The 23,014-nt window shown below is 41.6% G+C and overlaps 1 protein-coding gene across 1 annotated transcript in view; it reads left to right on the forward strand.

Annotated features, from left to right (window-relative positions):
* slc25a26 (solute carrier family 25 member 26) overlaps window positions 1-23,014 on the forward strand; it is an 81,961-nt gene that overhangs the window by 54,046 nt on the left and 4,901 nt on the right. The window contains exons 6-9 of the mRNA XM_058631157.1: window positions 988-1,032; window positions 6,336-6,405; window positions 10,371-10,435; window positions 17,952-18,025. Coding sequence (XP_058487140.1) covers window positions 988-1,032; window positions 6,336-6,405; window positions 10,371-10,435; window positions 17,952-18,025 — 254 coding nt within the window. The remainder of the gene's footprint in view (window positions 1-987; window positions 1,033-6,335; window positions 6,406-10,370; window positions 10,436-17,951; window positions 18,026-23,014) is intronic.

A 23,014-nucleotide genomic window follows, 5' to 3' on the forward strand; every position in this document is an offset into this window, starting at 1 on the left:
TCTGTGTTGTAGTTAAGCCTCCCACCACTAGTTGGCGGCAGGCTTTTGCCCATTTTTCTCTCATCATCCATCTTAATTTTATTGTTTATGCCTATTTTCATTTAATTCAATCATTTAAATCAGTAGAAAATCAACGTCCATGAAGTTACCATGTGGTTCTTTTTCCGTAAAATCCCAAAAGAGTACAGTATATATAAGAATATACAAGAACAACACAAATATAGTGAAAGGAACATTATTTTAGAACATTTTAGACCAGTGTTTGTCAATCATTCAGCCCCTTCTCCACCTATGGTCCCAGCTCGCCTCGCCTCGGTTTAGGTTTTCCACTACATAATAGTACCTACTCAATGTGGGCGGAGTCATCAGTGCACGGCTGCATGAAACTGTCGTGACTTTGTTTACACACACACACACACACAAATGAGTGACTAGTGACTTGTAAAGCAGTTGTTTTCAGTGTAATTGAATCATTAGAATCAGTTCAGTAAAAACTATTTGTTCAGTACTTCCTCCACGACCGGAGCACAGACTCCTTGCCGGTGCTGTCACTAAAGTTACACCAGACTCCTCTGTTAAATATTGAGATTTTAGACATTTCTCTGGTTACTGTTGGAGATTTACACTCAGTGATCTACAGTTCGGATTAGAATCTTGTGTTGGACGACTCGTCCTGTGACGACACAGTGGCCGGTACTATGCTAGTGGAAACACAAAATAACCGAGTGCAGTCAAGATTTTACAGAGGGAGAATTTCACGATGCAGCATTCTGTGGCGTCGCTGGAGTTTCAGATCTCTGCAGAAGTTACCAGATATAGCTCTTTGCCCAGTTCAAGATGATCAGCACATGGATATTTTGACCCACCACTCGCTCCATGTATTGTGCACTTGTTTTAGTGATGTGGAGTTCAGAGGTTGACGATGAAAAATGAGCCTCCAGAAAATCACCTAAACGATTACAACTTTGTGTCTGCTCTGTTTTCCAGATCCCGTTCTCACTGGTGCAGTTTCCTCTGTGGGAATATTTAAAGGTATGTGTTAATCTCTAACCTCTATCTCTATTATCCGTGTGTCTCCTCTCCTCTCCTCTCCTCTCCTCTCCTCTCCTCTCCTCTCCTCTCCTCTCCTCTCCTCTCCTCTCCTCTCCTCTCCTCTCCTCTCCTCTCCTCTCCTCTGCACAGTGCCATCATCTATGCTCATTATCCCCGGCAGTAAAGTTAGAACACTGTGCTCACGCTCTGACACATTCACAGCCCGCTCACCCGCCGCGTTCCCCTGCATCGCTGTGACAGCCTGCGTTAACGAACCGTTACGACTACCGTCAAAAAAAAAACAGCCTCCGCGTCCAGCTCTGTCTCCGTCCTCCACAATCTCTCGTGACCTCCCTCTTAATGTCTCTCTCTCCCTCTCTCTCTCTCTCTCTGTCTCTCTCTGTCTCTCCCTCCCTCTCTGTCTCTCTCTGCCACACACTCTGTGTGGCCCCTGAAGACGTTTTTTTTAAAGACATTTTCTTGGAGTGACATCATGTCTCAGGGGCACAGGAGGCGGACGGACAGTAAAACACTTCATCAATGTCGGGAGCAAAACTGCAGAGTGGAGACGATACAGGACACAGCAGTGTGTGTGTGTGTGTGTGTGTGTGTGTGTGTGTGTGTGACAAGTGTCTCTTTGTCCCTCAGTCAAAGACCCTCTCTTGAACTGCTGGAATCTCTTCTTCTCCTCTCCTTGTCTCCTCTCCTCTTGTCTCCTCTCCTAACACTTGCTAACATCTGGCTCTGATCTTCACCAACATGAACGTTGTGATTATTTTTTTGCACTTTATTATTTTGGTTATTTTATAACTTGCAGTTTTCACATTCACTTGTTCATTAATTCACTCATGAATGTCATGTAGACGAGCAGAGCCGGGAATCGAAACCACCAACCTTTCTACCACTTATCCACCGTCGCACCTAAAACCCACTGACACTCAAACATCTTCCTTCTTCTTCCTCCTCTCCTTCCTCTGTTTCCTTCTGCCTGTTCCTCTTCATCTTCATCTTCTTCTTTCTTCTTCTCTTCTTCGTCCCGTCTGTTTGTTCTTCTAACTGTTCCTTTCTTCATCTTTTTCCTTATTTTTCTACAGACAGATGTATAAAAGCCCTTTGTGTTAGTTTTGCTGTTTCACACTGAGACGAGAAAAAGCTCAGAGAAGAAAAATACACATATTTTATCTTAAAGTGCGATTCATTGAGCGTGACCACCACGACGTTCAGAGGCTGTGATTTAGTTGAGAAGAATGTGCCAGAGCGTACGTGTGCATGTGTGTGGCATGATCTCTCCAGCTGCTCTGCGGGAAAGTAAAGTGCTCGCGCTCTGCACTCGTTCTTTTTCATTTCACTCCAAACCGGCACAGCTGTCAGCGAAAGACAGGCAGAGAGAGGTAAAAGAGAGACAGAGAGAGGGAGAGAGAGACAGAGAGAGAGAGAGGGAGAGGGAAAAAATGAAGTCCAACCACCCAGCTGCTGATGCTCTGGAGGCCTGAGATAAATCCTGAGAATGAAAATCAGCTGGTGGTTGAGTTTCTGGAATCAAAAAAAGAAAGAATCACAGGATGTGGAAAGATTTTCACACCAGACTCGTTTCCATCTCGTCTTTGTTAATTAGGATTTCACTAAAATATATAACATTCCAGTCAGTCATAGTGAAGTCTCTGACGTCACATGTTTCTGCTGAAAATGACGTGTTTTAAAGCATTTAGCTGATTTACTTCAGAAGAAAACTTTGTGTTTTTTTGGCTAAAAAAGTCTTCAGATTAGGAGGTTGTGGGAGCTGTGAAATTAGCTAATCTATGGAATTAGATTTGTGTCAGTATTATAACTTTTTTTAAGAAGCAAACAACACTTTATGAATTGAGCAAACAAAAATGAACCACAAAATCAAAATACACAAGTTTTTTGTCTGCCATTCCGTCCATGGGCGGGGCCTTAGGAAGCTGCCTCCTGATTGGCTGCTGTGTTTTATACCGAATTAGATTTGTGTCAATATTTTATTTTTTAACAACACTTTTTAAAAAGCAAATAAAATATAGATTTAATCATTGAAAAATATTGTATTTTATTGTTTGAAAATACACTTGCGCTGTGTTTTTTTGTTTGTGGGCGGGCCTTAAGAAGCTGCCTTCTGATTGGCTATTGAGTTTTGGAGCGACAGCTCAAATCAGGGAGCACAAAGATCAAGCAATTTAAAAACAATAAAATACAATATTTTGAATGATTAAATCGATATTTTATTTGCTTCTTAAAAAGTGTTGTTTGAAAATATTGACACAAATCTAACTCCATAGTTTTGAGTGACAGCTCAATGGACAGGAAGTAGACGGCTTGTTAAGGCCCCGCCCATGGACAGAATCCCAAATAAAAAACCAGGGAATGCAAAAGCGAAATTGTGATCATTGTGGACCAAAAAGTGTATTTTCAAACAAATAAAACGTAGTCATTTTGAATGATTATATTTCGTTTGTTTATTCAATTCATAAAGTGCTGCTTAAAAAAAGTGTTGTTTGAAAATATTGACACAAATATCCTGTAATTCCATACTAACTAATAACTACGTGAACTGTAAGTAAATTGCAGCTAACAATTATCTTCATCATCGATTAATCTGTCGATTATTTTGGTCAGAAAAATGTTGAAAATGTTAATCTGTGTTTTTAAACCTCAAAACGATCGTGTTATGACCACAATTATTCAGTTTGAATGATTTCTTTGTTCTGTGGCGCAAAAAAAACACAAACTATTCACATTAAGAAGCTGAAAAAAATCTGTGTCTGTTTTCAGTGTCTGGTGACCCGCGATTAGAGACATATTAGATTAATGGCACACGCTGGAAAGATTAATTTAGTTTTGCCCTGACGTGTGCTCAATTACGACCACTAATAATCTAATCTAATCTAATCATGTGACAACATCGCTAGATATCCATATTCACTGGTTTAAGGGGAACAGAGAAGCACATCAGTGATGGGAACTCACGATAAACAAATAATCGCATGCAGACGCACAAAAACAATACAAAAATAATAATAAATGCATTCATGTTTTGCATAATGACACATGAACACATGACTCACCACCTCCTTCCTGTGGGAAGTTCCTCCAGGTGCAAAAGCCTGACCCTGACATCAGGGGTTCACAGGTCACAAAGTTTGTTTTCCCAGGTTTCGCCCCTTATTATTTATTCATGAAACGGAGAGGAAGAGGAGAGAGAGGGTGAGAGAGAGCGAGAGAGGAATCCCCCCAGTGAGAGAGTCCTTTGATGTGGAAAACAAAATCTCTCTTTTTAATCTGCTCCCTAATGGAATACACATGACGCATCCTGAGCTCCTCAAACACACTCTTCTGGAAGTTCTTCTCTCTTTTTCTCTCTCTCTGTGTGTGTGTGTGTGTGTGTTTACTCGTATCCACACACACACACGGTCTATATGATGTGCGTGTGTGTGTGTGTGTGTGTGGGACAGTAGGAGAGTGAGACAAGATGCCACAGATTAGAGGTGCAGGGAGACACACGCACACACACACACACACACACACACACACACCAGGGATGGACAAAAGAAAATATTAGTAATCGCTCCATGCTGTTTCTCAATTGCTCTCCCTGAGAGGTAATCATACCTTGCAGGGCCTGAGGCAGCTCAGCTGTCCACATGCATTTTACACAAAGAGCAGCCCTGCACACACACAGACACACACACACACACACACGCCGTGAACCTCACTGCTTTACAGGAACGAGTGAGCGGAGAGAAAAGAGAGAGAGATTGTGTTCATCCTGAGTTCATCCTCGGAGCAAAAACATCAGGTGGTTTCACTCAGTAGCCGCTCGCACTTTAATCTGAACGTCTGAACACACAAAAATCACTACTGTCTGACTTTTACTTTCAATATTATACATGACGGCCACTTTATTAGGTACAGAGTAGTAGGTGGGCAATATAACAATTGTTGTTTTGTTCCCAAAATGCATATTTTTGTTCTCTTATGTGTTGTTGAGTCAAAGTTATGATTAATTCTACGTCACATATAGTGATACAGTTTATCTTCTGTTTTTGTTCATAAAAACAAGCCCAATGATCTTTTATAAGTGACGTAAAAATAATGTGAGGACTTTTTGAAGAACTTTGTGCTCAGGTAATTGTCAGATTATCTATAGGTTGTGCTGAAAAAAGCATATAAAACACTCTATATTGCACGTATTAACAGGAATGGAAAATAAAAGGTCACAATGCTCTCAGTGTTCATGAATGAATATTTATGTTACTCCATAATAAGTGTGGGAATCACAGGGTGCGATACATGATCCACGATACCTATAATATCGCGACACAATGATTTTGTGATAATCAATATATCGCGGGACAATCACGATATCTGATCTAAAAAACATTAACGTGAAAAGTTCAAAGTGCAGGATTTCTCTGTTTATTCACAACATAGAGAAAGGTCAAAGGTCATAAAGTCTGTGTGATGATCGTGGATGGAGCATCTCTTAGCGTAGCTTTCTCCACCGTCTTCAGCCAGCTAATCTCTGCCCAAGTTTAATCTCATTTATTTGAGCAGTAGCGCCACCGTGAGGAGACTAATCCTGTCTAAGAGACAGGAGGCACTGGAGGTGTAGGTGAAGGTGGCAGAGCTGAAGATGCTGAGATGTTTGTTGGGATTAGGACCAGGATGGACAGGATTAGGGATCAGCTCAGGGCTCAGCTCAGGTTTGAGATGGTCTGGTCACGTGCAGAGCAGGGAAGAGTGATGTTGAAGATGGAGGGGAAAGAGGACGACCACCGAGAAGCTTCATGGACGTTGTGAAGGAGGACACGAGGACACTTAGTGACACAGTGGAGAAGACGAGATGGAGGCAGATGATCGCTAAAGGGAGAACCTGAGAGTGGAAGATTTATTTCAGTAAATAAAGGGTTTATCAAACTGTGTTTAGAAGACTCTTGTGCATCATGTTCTCCTTCTTCTCCTCCTTCTCCTCTCATCTCGTCCGTCAAGAAAACAAACTAGCATGATGACATCATGTGTGAGAAAAGGCAGCAGGAAAAATGGCCGTTTCCCAGCCGTGGGACCTGGACCTCATGCAGACCAGACTAAAGTTCACCATGTGTTTTACTCTGACTCTTATCTCCACTAACTACAATCTCCTCTTTCTCTCCCTCTCTCTCCTTTTTTTTGTTGTCTCCCACCCACTTTCTTTCTCCCCCTCTCTTTCTTGCTCTTTCATCATCCTCCTCCATCCACAAACCTCTCTTTCTCTCTCTCTCTCTCTCTCTCTCTCTCTCTGTTTCTCCCAGACTCTGTGGTCGTGGAGGCAAGGTCACACACTCCACTCTTGGCAGGCTGCAGTGTGCGGAGCTTTTGCAGGTGCAGGGGATTATATGCTGCTTTGGGAACCAAAGAGGGGAGGGAGGGGAGGGAGGGGAGGGAGGGGAGGGAGGGATGAGTGGATGGAGGGATAGACAATATACAGTGAAATAGCAATGTGTATTGCAATGAAAAACACACTCATCAAGTGGATTGTGGTGATTTTCCATGATTTTTAATGAAAAAAAAAGCATATTATTTCATGTGTGTTACCTGATAATGCTCCCCAACATACAGTCCTATTGATTTATTTTAAAGGTTCCACAAGGGGGTGCCTTCATCTTTCCAATTCTTGTTTTTATTTATGAACATAAGTTAAGTTTTTTTAATGTTAACCACTTGTTTTTGTAAAATTATAACATTTTGTCACATCTTTAATTGTCAGTAACAATTTATTTTTTTTAGCTTTTAATGAATGTAACATGGGAATGTTACTATGTCATATCATTGTCTTCTGCTGCTCTTTCAGGTCACTGTCTACTACAGTTAATTTACAAATGTTTTATCTTTTTGTGGAAAAAAATCAGGAAAAAATCAGTTGTAATCCTAACTTTTTTTTAATAAACGTAAATAGTTGTTTTAATGTAATATATTTTTAGTGTTATGTGAAATATGTTGTTAAATGTCAATATTTTGCAATTTTTAATCAAAACCTTTTACAAGATTTTTTAGTAACTTTTTTGAAAACGTAGCAAACATGTTTGTCACATTTCTGGTAAATTTTGTCCCGATTTTTCAACATTTTTACTTAAAATTCACAAAAATTCTGCCACATTTTTAGTAACACAAGGAACATTTAGTCAAATGTCAGTAACAGCTTTGTCCATTTACCTTTAAAAATCAAAAAAATAAAACCTTATTTAGGCATATATTTTTTACAATCTTAACAATTATTCAGGTCAGAATAATCCTGGCAGGATTTTTTCACGTGTCATATAATCTTGATTAGGTGCATGAACGGATGCCAAGAACTGGTGAAATGAAACCACAGCGATGGTTTGGTTTTCTTCAGCAGATCCTCAGAGGGAAAGAAGGTGGAGGTTACAGCCATAGAGTCATTTTAGCCGTTTATTTTGGACCTCGTTACCAAAGAACATTCAAACTCACAAACCCTCAGTGCTGCGACTCTGCGTCACCGATGAGATGAGCTCTCTTTATTACATTTTACACGTTTGTCGGCCAAAGAAAGACCACGGCTGAGGAGAGGAGAGGAGAGGAGAGGAGAGGAGAGGAGAGGACGGATTCCTGGGTTTAGGCCCCTGCAGCTGTGCGTCCTCCTGAGTACTGGAACCTGAAGTGGTTTAAGAGAAATGGAAGAGAGGGAAAGGGAGTGGACTTAGAGGAACAGAAGGAAGGGAAAGACAAGAATTTGAGACACTTGTGTTTACTAAACATAATAGATACTGTACATAGTTATTGTAAAAGGTCCAGCCTGCAGTAAAAGAGGAAGTTGAAAATGCTGCCTGTTCCATTTTAGTTAAATTAGGAAACTCAACCTTAACTTAAACATACAGTAGTTTAGCTCCTTAACAACATCTACACCTCCTTACATGTACAATATCTGTGATGTAAAATCGCTGGTTTTCTGTATGGACTTTGTTGTGGGGAGAAATCGGACAGACAAACTTCAGTTTCCAGTTGAAATAAACTGTAAAATTAACCCAACAGTTTACATATCAACTGTTTTGATTATTGTTAATAAGGAAATATGTTAAAAAAAAAGAAAAACAATTGTAAACATTTGAAAGTATGAGTTCAGGGTAGGAGTAAAATTCACGTCCTTCTGTTGTCAAATAGTGATCCTCAGGCTCCGTCACTTCTCCTCACCTCTTAGTTATCACACTCTTTCACTCGTTCATAACTTGTGTGAGGCTGCAAATGCTCACACGGTCGCATTTAATCACCGCAAATATCTTCTCTCCATTAAGTGCGACGCGCTGACTTACGATGGGGGGGGCCCTGACCCCGTTTGAACCCAAAGAAATGCTGGCGAGCCCCGAGACGGGATTACATCAGCGGCTCATTCATGTCTAACCTTCATCACATCACATGGCATTTCCTGCCAAATTTAGATCCTACAAGTCAGCGCTCCGTGTGTAAGATTTATGGGACAATTCCTTCTTTTTATTGCTCTCCAGGATTATTACCCAACAGTGAGAGGAGGTCCTGTCTCATTTGCTGAGGTTTGAGGTTGTTTTTTTTATCCCTAAAAGTAATAAAAGGATCAAATATATATATATATATATATATATATATATATATATATATATACCCCGGCTCGCCTTCGTCATGCCGCTCCTCCGTGGCTCATAGAGACGTGTTTACGCAGAATAGTTGCTATGTTTGTGGCAGACACACACACACACACACACACAGTTTCTCTCACTTTGACACACACTGCTCCTCTGAGAGGACGTCTCTGGATCCCGACGTCCTTTTAGCTTCCAACTCAGGGAAACTGGAGGGAAGTCAGGGTGTAACAGCTTCTATAAAACCTGTCGTGTGTGTGTGTTTGTTTGTGAGGTCCAGAAAAAATGTAAAATAACCATCTTTGTTGGGACATTTGACCTTGTGGGGACATTTTAGGAAAGGAAAGGATCTTTATTGTCATTATACAACTGATTGCACAATGAAATTTGATGTCAGATGGAGGGTTAATCAGATCAGAGCTGCTGCGACTGAGCGCGCCGCCACAAGGGACCGACCTGACCGAATGTGTCATTCTTACATGTTTTGATGGTTTTGTTTGAGCCTCACAACTTCAAAGCGCTTTTTCAGGGTTAAGACCTGGTTTTAGGGTCAGGGTTATAGAATTGGGTTTAGGTAAGGTTGTGTGTTCATTTGCGACTGAACTTATCTACATGTGTTTATCAGCAGATGTTTGTGTTAACAACAGGGCGAGTAATGATTTTTAACGGACATCCATTATTTTTATCATTGTTAAAGAGGCAAATTGACCTAATTTGCGAGTGAAAATATTCATTAAATCCTATTTATTTTGACCTTTTTTTCCCTTTTTTATTTAAGAAATGTTTTTGTAATTTTAATAATAAATGTATCATTGCAGTATTTGTCAAAAAATACTTTTTTTGACATTACATTTTCAAAAATATTGACAGTTTTTATAATGTCAGCACCTTTTTTAAAAACCTTTTCTTTTTTTAAATGAGTCATGTTTTTAGTAACATAATTTTGTCAAAAAAATTAATAAATAAGGGATTGTATTTTTAACATTTTTTGCTTTTGTAAATAGATTTTGGCAACATAACAGGTTGTAAGAAAGTTCTTTAAAAAAAATTATACTTTTCTTTCTTTTTCATTTTTTGTAACATAATTCTGAAATCTTTCTTTTTTAGTTTTTGTAATGCTAAAAGTGTTTTTTTTTTGTGTAATTTGGTCAAATAATTTTAAAATTTTATAACATTAAACATGTTTTCAGAACAATTTTTTTGGTAAGAATCTATCGAAACATTTTAAGCTCCGCCTTTCTGTGAAATATATGTAAATAATTCATTTTATTTTATTTTAAAGCATATTTTACAATATTGTAAATTGCAAATATTTTGGTCATGACAGCACATTCTCATATTGTCCCCTACCTTGTGTGTGTAGCTAAGGGGAAGGTGTGGGTTGTTTTGGGTGGGTGTGGGAGTGGGAGTGGGAATTGAAGTGTGTCTCCCTGGTTTTTGTGGTCTAATAATGGTGAAGGTTCTTGGAGGAGAAGGGTAGTTTTTATGAAGTCAGTGTGGAGTGGACGGCCAACACTTTGACTGTTAATGGCTGAATTAATAAATTATTGTAACTGCGGTTTAGTAATTGCACTTTTTATGAGTTTATTTTTAATATAAAACTTTTCTTAGAGCAGAGAGAGAAGGAGACGGAAAGATAGAAAGAAAGAGAGAGAGAAAGAGGGAGTGATGTTTTTTGCCCTTCACTAAATGTGTGTGTGTGTTTGTCTTGTGTAGGTGCGGTAGCTGCATTTGTGACCACTCCTCTTGACGTGGCAAAGACCAGGATCATGCTCGCAAAGGTACACACACACACACACACACACACACACACACACACACACACACACACACACACACACACACACACACACACACACACACACACACACACAACAAAGCACTGGCAGTGACTTTTAAACAGTGCTGTCAGGTGATGATGCCTCACAGACGGCGGAGAGCTGAATAGACAGAGGTAACACCAGGACAGTAGTGACACACACACACACAATTCAAATCTTAGTCCTAAACGTAAGCTCGTAGCTCCTCAGAAAATACTTTCTGCCTCATAAAGACCAGGTTTGTCCAGACCAGGTCTCCAAAAACGACTTCTGGTCCTGACAAGGTCAGTGTTTATGAGAGAAAAGGTCCTAAAGAGGTAACAAATACAAGCACACAGACACACACACACACACACGCACGTTTATCATCAGCTGTGGACCATGGACAGTGTCGGGACGACGTGTTTGTGCTCATGGTTTAGTGCGAGAGTGAGCGGTTGTTGCTGCCTCCAGAGGAATTTCCATCTGGAGGAAACTTGTCACAGAGAAGTGAAGCAGAGCGTCGATGACTCTGCTGTTCACTCATCTCCTCTGAACGTGTGTGTGTGTGTGTGTGTGTGTGGTTAAAGGCAAAATCATGTTTATCTAATTTAACCTTTTTAACTACCAAACGATTCACGGTGCTTTACAGAAAATATGATAAAAGCATTGTGTGTTTTATTTACTTATTTTGATCTCAGTATTTTTTTAGATACAGTATGTTTATTTTCACATTCTACATATATATGTTATATTCTTGCCTGTTTACACTGTCAGTGTTAGTATTCAATTCAATTCAGTTTTATTTGTATAGCGCCAAATCATAACATACATTATCTCAAGGCACTGTACATAGACAACATCAGATCTGATCAATCTCTGGTTTGTAAAAGTAACACAACACACTACAGTTAATACACTACAGGGCTGCAATGTTTCATGCATTAACTGATTATTATTCGAGTGAATAATAAAGAATCGTCAACTATTTGATTCTCAGATTATTCAGCTACTTAAATGTGAATATTTTCTGGTTTCTTTGCTCCATATATCTAATAATAATCATTAAAACTAAGTACAAAACAAGACATTTCAGAACATTGTTATTTATTATTTAATCTACCATGAAAATAATTGTTATTGTCAGTTGCAGCCCTAATACGGTGCATCAATATGCCTGTGCTAAATCCACATTTAGAGGTTGTTTTTTTTAAATCAAGATTTTTGGAAACGATGCCGCACTGAACTGCCATTTGCGCCCTGATTGATTATTTTCAGACACATCTCGATGATCAGCTGTGAGCGGAAAAGGCTCCGTGAACACTTCATTTCATTGTCAACTGTTTGTTGGTCTCATAACAGAAATTGTTAGTTTGTTTTTTTGAAACAACTGTAGAGGAAAGAATCAGCTTCCTGTTTACACACACACACACGTACAGTTTACGTGAACTGTCAGGTGATATCTATAATTTAACCTTCAGAGCTTTTTCAATGTCTTCATATGGATTGAACCTCTATTCCATGAAAACACCTCCATCCACCAATAACTCCCATTCACCCTCTGTGTACTGTGTGTCATGTTGTCCCTCGTCTTCCTCACTCTCTCCACCTCCTCTTTCACTTCTGGCTCGCTCTCACTGTAAGTCTGGCTTCCCTCACTCTGTGTGTGTGTGTGTGTGTGTATGTGTACCTGTCTCGAATAGACTGCGAGGACAAATTCATGATTCAACTCTATCTTTCTCAGGACATTTGGACTTGTCTTTACAACTTTAAAAGGCTTTTTTTTTTTTTTAGGTTAAAGGCTCAGTTCTAGGGTCAGAGTTAGACTTGGTTTTGGGTTAGTTAAAGGTTTAAGGTCAGGGTTAGGCATTTAGTTGTGATGGTTAAGGTTAGGATAAGGGACGAGGGAAAGCATTATGTTTATGATGTGTTCTCGTTAAGAATGCTGCACAAGAATATGTGTGTTTGTGTAAAGGGTAGTGAGTTCAGAGTTACCCCAGTCAGCCTCCCCACCAACACACACAGACACACATGGAGAGACTGTCCTTGGAGAAGACACAGTGTTCCTTCTCCTCCTCCTCCTCCTCCTCCATCCTAACTAATGAGATACTGGAATTAACGCGGCCGTGGTTCTGGCTTGATCTCCTTGCGAGAAGCCGTTGGCTGTAGGTGGAAGCACTGGTTACAAAAGCTTCCTGTAAACATGTTCTGAAACGCAGCAGCTGTAATTTACCACCAGCAAAGGACTTGGCCAGCAGCTGCCTCAGTGCAGTTCAGTTATAACTTTATAAGGCCAATTTTCTTTCTTTCTTTCTTTGGTTTTTTTCTTTGAATCACTCAGGGCAACACAGGTTAGCAATGGGGAAAAAACCCAGCTCCATTTCATTCAGTTAAAATCAATCTTCTTCTTCTGGAGGTGCCTAATGTTTGTCTACTGCATATTGTAGCTGGTGACCAATGAAAACAGACTTCTGACATCATGTCTGCATCGAGTTACTTCAGTGTTCCGGAGGAGAAAAGCTACCTCCAAGTCATTTTGGAACTCTTTCACGGCTCGTATGTTAACCTCAGTCTTCTCGTTTGAAGCACAGACGTTGGCTTCCTCTGAAAACCCACCAGAAAAAAAACAATATGTTGAATAGCCACAAGAAGGCGACTCCCCTGATTGCAAAAAGCAAATGAGCTTCTACTTCTCACAGCAAAGAGCTGTGAGAACCAAAATGAGAATCACTGATAGCCGGAACAGAATCAGTGGACTTATACCGGTCAACTACATCCTTGTGTCGGGTCTGGGAGGACCCAACTCTTCCTCCCCTGCTCGTAAAATCGCAGGCTTAGAACAGGCCAAAGATAAAGTGATGGTGACCGGTAATATCAGTTACCAATCATGCATTCTTGCTGGTTACCAATGAAAACAAACATTTGACATTTGATTTATATACGTGTTCTGGAGGAGAAAAGCTACCTACTGACCTCATCACCTGACTGCTACTCTTTCACAGCTCGTACGTTAACCTCAGTCTCATCTCCGTCTTCTCGTTTGAAGCACAGACGTAGGCAAAAGAGCTTCTACTTCTCACTTGATTTTCCCCAGCGAAGAGCTGTGAGAACCAAGAGGAGAACCACTGCTAGTTGCAACAGAATCAGAGGACGTATGCCGTTAAACGGCGTCCTCGGAGGCCCCAACCCTTCCTCCTTCACTTGTAAGAACAAATTTAGCCCAGCTAGCTTTGTCATTCTGGAAGCGCCGCAAAACTGCCGACTTGCCAGCGTTTCTTGGCTGTAGGCAGGAACATCTTGAGCCCTCATCCTGCCTACCTGATGGCGAGACTGCAGTGCGTCGGCCACCACTCAGCAATCTGGGATAATGATGCTCAGTTAAATGTGCTAGTTCATTGGCAGCGGACGAAGAGTTTGGACCTGCCAAACAGCGAGGATGGATTCGTTGTTCTCGGCTCCACCTATTGGATGTTCTCCCTTCTCCTCACTTGTGGATGTTGGTGAGAACAGCCGAAGAATACTACACTTCCAGTGATAGGCACGTTGGAGTTCACACCAGGGATAAACCGTCCCTTACGCCGTGTCCAAGACCACCTTTTTTCAAACGGACAGAGTTTGGTTCCTGGCTTTCATTTACATTCACACTGACCCCAAACGAACAGCATCAGAGGTTTAAATGTTCTGGTGTTTGGTTCAACCGGGCTAAACGAGGCTGGTGTGAACGCACCCTTAAAAAAAGGAAAAATTAATGCAAAACAGACAAGGGATTGGGAAAGATGGAGAAAGATGATCCGCTGTGGAAACCCCTTAAGGGAGAAGCCAAAAGAAGAAGAGGAGACGTGTCAATGTCAGTAAAGAGTTTCAGACATGGAGAGGTGACCTCAGGTCATTTGTTGACATAAAACCAGTTGTTTGTGTGTATACCACTCACTCAACATTCCACTGTTTTATCACAGCTAAACCTGTCAATTTCAGCTTTAACTTGTGTCAAGTTCCTAAAGTTTGGTCCCACGGCAGCAAAGTATGACAAGTCCAGGCAGGAGCGAGAGCAGTGCTGGCGTTGATGGGTTTGGACGGTTTGTGTTGGACGGAGGGGAGGAATTGTGGGTGTTGGAGCTTGTCACATTAGTTTCCTTCCCAAAGCAGCAGAGGAGAAGGTTGTTTCTTTGCTGCCGTGGCCAGAATGAAAGAGCAGTGTTGTGCAGGCGGCACAGACGAGGCACACACCGGGGCGAACGTCCAGGACACAGCTGGACATGTAAAGCCCCCTCCGTGGCAGGAGTACCGGCCTCACCGCCCTGACTGCAGCGGTGGCAACAAGCCTGGAACACCACAGCGCCACTGAACGCCTCCCACACTGCTACTGTACAACCCTGCTCTTTACCTTCAGACTGGCAGGATTCACACTGCCATCACTGTCAGCTTTACTGTCTGATCAAACTGAACGCACCAAGTCATTGTAGACACACGTAAGTGCAGATTTTGCTTTAGTCACATTGGCTGGTGCTAAAATGACCACGGAGAGGAAATTATGCCTCTCAAATTGAATTATTTTAGGTATTTTGGTAATCGATTCATCAGTTTAAGTGTTATTTTTAATAATTAAAGCAACATTTCAGATTTTTTACATGAATATTTTACATTTTCTTTGCTCCATGTAACAAAGACATGAATTAAACTGAACAATTTAGTTGGATTAGACCTTTGAGAAAGTCATCATTACGAGGTTAGGGAAACAATGACCAACATTTTCCCCCATTTTAGGAACGAAACATCTAATAAATGAATCTAAAAAGTAATTAATATGTAAACATTCAGTGCAGTGACAGGAACAGAACCAAATATTGCTTCAGTCACACTGGACAACACAAATCGTGGGAAAAGAATATCATGAAGATGCGAAATTTGAGTTGTTAGTGTCACTCAAGTTGAAATATTTGAACTCAAGCTAAGACATGACGCAGTGACAATGATTAGAAGCAAATTTGGACACGCCACAACATAAATACCACTCGCTACAGCTAAAGATGTTGAAATACTTCAAGTCAAGTTTGTCAGGTTAGCGTCACATTTGCTCTGAGTGAATCATAAAAAAAGCAAAATTTTTTGTCCAGAGTGATTACATAATGCATCTATTTTAGTAGACATCACGACAATTTTGTGTTTGTTGGTCCAAATGCCGCAAAGTGAATCCTTTGACAAAGTTACTAGCTTTAAAATATTTAACTGGAGGACAGTAGCTGTATGTGCCCACAGTGTAATCAAACTAAGGCCATAGTCTGACTAAGACAGGAAATCTGACAACTTGCAGAGTCCGAGTGTACTTGCGGAGGAGTAATTCAGTTTATGGGTCGTGTACGTCTGACTCCGCCTCCATAGGTGGCGCTGTATCTCTCTATAATGTAGCGTGTTTCCTGTTGAACTTTACGTCACAGAAAAACAACAGTACTGCAGTTTATACGTCGTCTCCTCCTACTTCCAGGTCAAAGACTGAGGAGGACATTTTGGTGCATGCGCAGAACGCCAAGTCCTGACTCCAGTCCGACTAAGCGTATACATGCAGGAGTAATTGGACCATGAATCGCATTATCCAGGTATATTAGTCCGACTAAGATTAGCTCAATTTTAATCGGTCTAATGTGTTTACATGACATTAAGAAAACCGAATTATTGTCTTAGTCCGACTAAAATCAGACTTTTAACATTCATGTCAAGGTCAAGGCACTGATTTGAAGATCAGAGGAAGAGGGCGGAGCTAAAAGTGACATCCACAAGTTGGTTGACATGTCATTTGATTCAGCTATTGATGTCACTTGTACTGTGGACGTAGTTAGCTTAGCATTAGCCTAGAGAGAGGGTAGATGTGTTTATGAACGTGAGGGTAAATATAAATGAGTCATGTCATTGGCTCTGTGTCTCACGCCATCGTATGAAACAGTGCAGATGATTTCGATGAAAACATTCAGTGTGACGCACAAATCTCTCATCTTGATTGTATGACGTTCAGATAACGGCGCAGGCAACACAAGCCAGTGAAATATGAATATATTTTTGTATGTCAGCAGAAGTTACACAGGACTGTGTGTGTGTCCGTGTGTGTGTGTGTTTTGGACACGCTGTCCCTCCATTCCTTCCTTCCACCATTCCACAGCGGTAAAGGAAAAGAAAACTTGTCAGACGAGTAGAGGGAGAGAGGGGGAGAGAGGGGGAGGGAGAGTCATTTCTCAGCCACCTGTCTCCAACAGAAACATCACGAATGGGGGTGTGGTGTTGTCTTTCCTCCTCTCACATGAAGGAGACATGCGGGAATCTTCTGCTTCATGCAGCCGCTCTGGCTGTCACAGCTTTCAGCGGACGTCGCTAACTGTATCCTATACGTGTGTGTGTGTGTGTGTGTGCGTGCGTGGACACACACACACACACACACACACACACACACACACACACACTGCTGCTCCTCCTCTCTTCTTGTTAAAGTGATGTAGTCAGTTTGCACAAAGTCACTGCACTCTGTGCTGAGACACAGCAGGGGACGAGGAAGCAGTCAGCAGACAAAAAAAACAGATTTAAGCCACTTAACAAAATGCTCACATAATAAAATCATCGTCAGCTCCAATATAAGCAATCTTAATTAGTTTGCCACTTAATCTCACCCTCAGACATACTTTTTTGACTGGAAACTGGCGCTTGTGTAACTTTGTAAACGGCTCACTGTCCCACACCAAAGCCCATAGAGAAAATTAGCGATTTTACATCACACCACGCAGAGGTTGGTATGAAATACTTTATTTACATTTTCCTGTGTAGCTCAAATTTACATAAAGAGGTTACAGTGAACTAGCAGCTGCTGTCGTTCTGTGAGCTAAAATCACTCGTTTTCTCAATGGTCTTTAGTGTAGGGGAGTGAGCTGCTTACAAAGCGAGTGTTTTTGTAATAAAAGGCCGTCTAAGGGCAAAATAAAATGCCAAAAATATTCTAAAGATCACAAACACTTAAATTTAAGTAGATTTTATTAAGTCAGCATTAGTTAAGTGGCTTTTTTTCCCCTTCTTCCTCCACCTTGGGCTTGCACCTGCACGTACAGTGCAGTCAGACGCTGACTGTGAGTAAGTGCCTCACACAACCTTCACAAAACCACAACTATCCCTTTAATGTGTTCCACACTGCCCCTTTCTCTCCCCCTCTCCTCGCTGCTGCCACCTCCCACTCTCACTTGACCCTGTCTGGCCTCATCCGGCAGCTCTGCCTCTCCTCAGTGATGGATTAAAAACTCTCAGGCCAGCTAAGCCGTATTGTGTAAATAAAAGTGCCAGACTGACGTGTGTGTGTGTGTGTGTGTGTTTGAGTGGGCAAACGGCTGGGTGTGAGTGTGAGTGGGTGATGTAGGTGTCACCTGCGCTGACACAGCTGTGCATGATGGGAGACAGGAAGCGGAGGAGACGATCCATCCATCATCCCACCTCTGTTTTTTCTCCTCCTCTGTCTGTGTCTGTTCAGGCCGGGTCGAGCACAGCGAGCGGCAACATCCCGGTGGTTCTGCACGAGGTGTGGAAGAGCCGAGGCCTCACTGGGTGAGTGTTTGTCTTCATTCAGGGGAAAACATTCGAAGGCCACGTGCCGCTCTCTCTGGGAACCAGAACCAGACCCAGTCTGAGACATGGACGCTCAAAACTCACACCATGAAAAACAGATACCAGGAAAAAGACACTGAAAACATGGCTGCCAACGGGAGCACAAGGGAAAAAATACTTAACAAAATCCCTAATCAAATCATACAACTGCTTAATTATATATTATCTTAAAAATATGTTTGCCACTTTATCTCACCATTTAAAAGCCTTTTCTGCCCAGAAACCCAGAAATACAAGTCCACAGCAGTGGTGGGGATAAAACGCAGATTGGAGAGACAGACCCCCAAAAATCTTACAGTCAAGTCAAACGTCTACATTACCCTCATATTCCTTCTTCTTAACTTCTATCCAAACTGTTGTGTTTTATAATTGGCCAAAGAAAAACCCACATTGGTTTTGCCTCTGCTTCTCACTCTCCTACACCAAAGTCCATTGAGAAAATCGTCATTTTTAGCTTGCAGCGGACGCAGGAGCTTGTGCTCTGCTGCCTCATGTGGTAACTTTTTGTCATTGCGGTAAATCTGAACAAAGGAGTTCAAACACCAAAGTCACAAAATAACACATTTAAAGTCACTGATGGAGGCAGCAGTGGTTCAACAACTCCTGTGTGCTGCGATGTATTTGGTGGTGGGACAGTGAAGGGTTCACAACGTGACACAAAAAAGCTTCAAGATCTTGTTTTCCTTGTGTCAGGGTGTAGGCACGTACAACGAAATTAGCACCCACTTCCTCACACAACCTGAACAATCCCTTTAAAAAAACAACAACAAATGACCTTCTTACACAGACACCCAGCACATTTAAATCATCTTTTACATGATCTGATTTAAATTTTGATCCCTCATTTAATCACGTTTGATGTTCGAGACATTATTCTCGAGGGGGGAGCAGGATGTGAATTTACAGCTGCGGCTAAAAAAAAAAAAAAAATGAGTAAAAAGCTTTTCCTGCCATCTTACTGTACAATCCCACTGATTAAGGTGCTGCAGGGGCCAAGTGGACAGGTTTATTTGAGTGTTTTGATGCGTTTATGATGCGTAGCAGACAGAGGGCCAGGTCTAATGGGGCCACAGAGGGCTGCCAGCACTAAAACAAACCCTCAGCCACAGTAAATAATTGGCCCGCTTGTGTACAAGCCACCGTCATTTAGTTAGGATGCACCTCGGACTAATGCTCGTTGCAGATTTGGTTTGGGCCCGGGCCAAACACCAGTGGGACGCCCCGCTCCCTCCCTGCCTTACAAACACACACTCATACACACATAACAAACACCGCCGAGCATCATTGTTTTGTTTGTGTAGCTGTCGCGCTGGAATCTAATCAGGGAAGAAATTACATTTCCGTTCTGCGTTTCAAAATGAGCCAAGGGGGGATTCTCCTCAGTCCACTTAAAACATCATTAACAGAGGCTGCGCTTGGTTTCAGTCGGAGACTCCGCGTTTGTTTTGAGACTCCAGAACAGTCTCGGTGAGGTGACCAAAGCTGCCAAACCCGTGGCTGCAGATCTCCTCACTGTAACAGAAACCACGTTCAGGAGAAGCCTTTGATGCCATGTGGTCCTCGCCTCAACACCACACTGTGTACACAGTGATATTTCTCTCTCTCTGTTTAGTTTTTCGTCTCCTTCATCTCCACTAACCGACCTCCTGAGTTGAGGGGTACCTCTCTATTTACAGGGATTTTTAAACCTCCAGGGCATGGACTGGTACCAGGCCCTGGGCAGGGCTGAACCAGACCACAAACACCTAAAAAAGCAAGCCATCTGCAATGTGTTCTCTAATTTTTCTCAGTCACAGTCTCCGATAAAACGGCTCAGAGTTTGCATTGATAGTGAGGACTCACTTAATTTTTCCCGGAGAACATTTGCAGTCTTAACCAGTAGGTGGCGGTAATCTGGAAACTGGAAAACCTGATCAATGACTGCGACTTCAACAATGTCTAGGAAGAAGGTGGAAGCAGCGCTGGTGTTGTCCTCTCTCTGAGTTTTGCTTGTGGAAGAAGAACGTAGATGTTCATCACATCAGGGTATCCACAGAGGTCCACTACGGTCCATGTGATGTAAATTTTGACATCTGCTCATGTCTCCCGTTGATCTGTGAATCCATGCTGACCCATACCAGTCACTTACAGTCCAGTTATGTGGCGTGCTCTTGTTTTGGGCAAATGGGACAACTGAGAAGAAGGTAACCATGGAAACTTGCTTGGGATTATGTGAGGAGGATCCCAGGTACATTTAAGTGAAGACATAATCACATGCATGGAATGCTAGACTGATGCAGATCCTCATTTTAGCGTGATTTGGACTGTGGCCTAAAGGACTAAAGAAAGCAGATCTCCACGAACGTGGACTAAGGAAAGCAGATCTCCACGAACGTGGACTAAGGAAAGCAGATCTCCACGAACGTGTACTAAGGAAAGCAGATCTCCACGAACGTGGACTAAGGAAAGCAGATCTCCACGAACGTGGACTAAGGAAAGTAGGTCTCCATGAACGTGGACTAAGGAAAGTAGATCTCCACGAACGTGGACTAAAGAAAGCAGATCTCCACGAATGTGGACGAAGGAAAGTAGATCTCCATGAATATGGACTAAGGAAAGTAGATCTCCACAAACGTGGACTAAGGAAAGCAGATCTCCACGAATGTGGACTAAAGAAAGCAGATCTCCACGAATGTGGACTAAGAAAAATAGATCTCCACGAACGTGGACTAAAGAAAGCAGATCTCCACGAACATGGACAACAAAGTATGACCTAAGCAGGATGACCTCCTGTAAAAACTCTTCGTCTACCCTGTAACCAGAGAAGGTGGAGAAAAAGAAGTATAGAGAGCAAAGAGAAGGAGATGAGAGAATGAAATGCAGAGACAAAGGAGAGTGAGTAGAAAGTGATGGGTGGGGGTGGTGGGGGTGGTGGTGGAGGCGGTGGTTCCACAGGGCCAAAGGCCTGGTGGTTGCGCTGGTGCATGTCTGATACAAATTGCTGGAGCTTTAAAGCTGTAATTATGGTAATAGGCCCAATTGCAGTGTAGTGAAGCTCTAAAGTGCTTCCATGTGTGCACCGTGCCCCAGAGACCCCGGGTAAAACCCCCCCACCCTCCACCCCCCAATAACCTGCACAACAACCAAACTGCACCCGCAGTCATGTCAAAGCAAAGACTAATCGGCAGCATGTCCTCCAGGCTGTGTGTCAGCTTCTGGCCTCGTGTAAAACCATAATGGCAGAAAAGTAAACAAATTACATGTTTGATGCAAAATATGTGCAACAAAAGCAGCGTGTGTCTGGCAGTTTGTGGTAAACCTTTAATGGTTCTTTTTATGGCGGCCACGACCTTCGCTTTTCAGCGTAGGAAGTTAAATTTAGAAACGTGAGCACTTTCTTCCTTTTTTTAAGCCCACACAATTCAAATATATAAAGTGGAGTCATAAAACTAATTTGGCTCGCTGATGACACAGTGATGAGCAACTCTCTCCTCTCAACCTGTCTGCTCAAGTCAAACATGGACCCCAGACTACATGTGTAGTAGTTTTGAAGTGCTTTATGAAGCAAGAAACCGTTTCTTTTTTTATTACAAATCAATTTCCTGCCTTTAACGATAAAATCCAGATTCCAAACTGAAGGAGGAATTTCTTTCTTTCTTAATATTTGTTGCAGCTGCTTGAAGGAAGACAACAAACCAGAAACAAATGGAAACTCTAAACATGCCTTCCATGCTCCGAGAACGGACCACAGCTACTTAAAGTAATCGTTCATGCTTTTTTGATTGTGGTTGCATGAGGTTCTGACACAGACTGTGTTGCCTGAGACACAGAGGCATGAAAAGAAACATGGCTGCCAGCAGGGAATTTAACCACTTAAATAAAAAAGGCTCACTTAATAAAATACTGTAGTATACCTAGATTATGTGTATCTCACTGTTAGCAGCCTTTGTGTCGTGGAATCTGACATGTTTAAACCACTCTCCTGCACCAAAGTCCATAGAGAAAGTAAGTGATTTAAGCTCGATGGGACACAGGAGCTGCTGCTGTGTCACTGATGTGAGTCTGAATGACACATTTCAAACACTTAAGTAAAAAAACAACTCATTTTAACTTACTAACTTACTAACGTACATCGACTCTTATTTGCTGTAATGTAAAATTGATGATTTTCTCAATGGACTTTGGTGTGAGGAGTGGGCAGTTAACAAAGCGACTCAAAACTTCCGTTTACAGGTGGAAAAAAGGTGTCTAATGTGATATTAAATGACAAAAATCTGTCTTTCTGTGTCTCTGGTTGTTAGTACCTCATTCAACCACACTTCATGAAAAACCTAAACTGTCCCTTTAAAGTTGAACCCCCCTAAGAATTAAGCCATTATTGATTTAAACATTTTGTGAAGTCTGGCCGTTGGTCTATATTTGGATCAGAGGAAACATTATTCCATGAAAAATAGCAAAGTCAATGGTCATTCACTTTAAAATTAATGTTTTAAAAAGGGCGAAATAAATCAAGTTAATGAGGGAAAATGTCTGCCAGTGTGATCGTATCACAAGGAATAAACAAAAGAAAGAGAAAAAAAACCCTTATTTGGATTATAACCTGGATTGTTGAACTGCAGTGGGACTGAGATGAAGACAAGTTCAAGAACGTCCTTCGTTTGGAGTTTGAATTTGCTGAATTGCTTCTTTTTTTTTTACCCAAGTGTTTTAACATCTGTGTGTTTTTTTTGACTTATCAATATCATGCACCTTTACTTTTTTTGGTCCATGAAATCTAAGCACAGGAATGTTTAAAACATCAAAACGTCCCCATTTTTTGACGAAGAACCACACAAGTTACAACCCGTCTGTTTCTTTTTAATGCGTCCTGTGAGCGAGTCACAGAAATGAATAAAGGCTGTTTATTGCAACTTCAGCATTGTTCCTATAAAAAGTGCCAGAACTTTTCTC

The sequence above is a fragment of the Solea solea genome, chromosome 6 (assembly GCF_958295425.1).
Source record: "Solea solea chromosome 6, fSolSol10.1, whole genome shotgun sequence".
NCBI lineage: Eukaryota > Metazoa > Chordata > Actinopteri > Pleuronectiformes > Soleidae > Solea > Solea solea.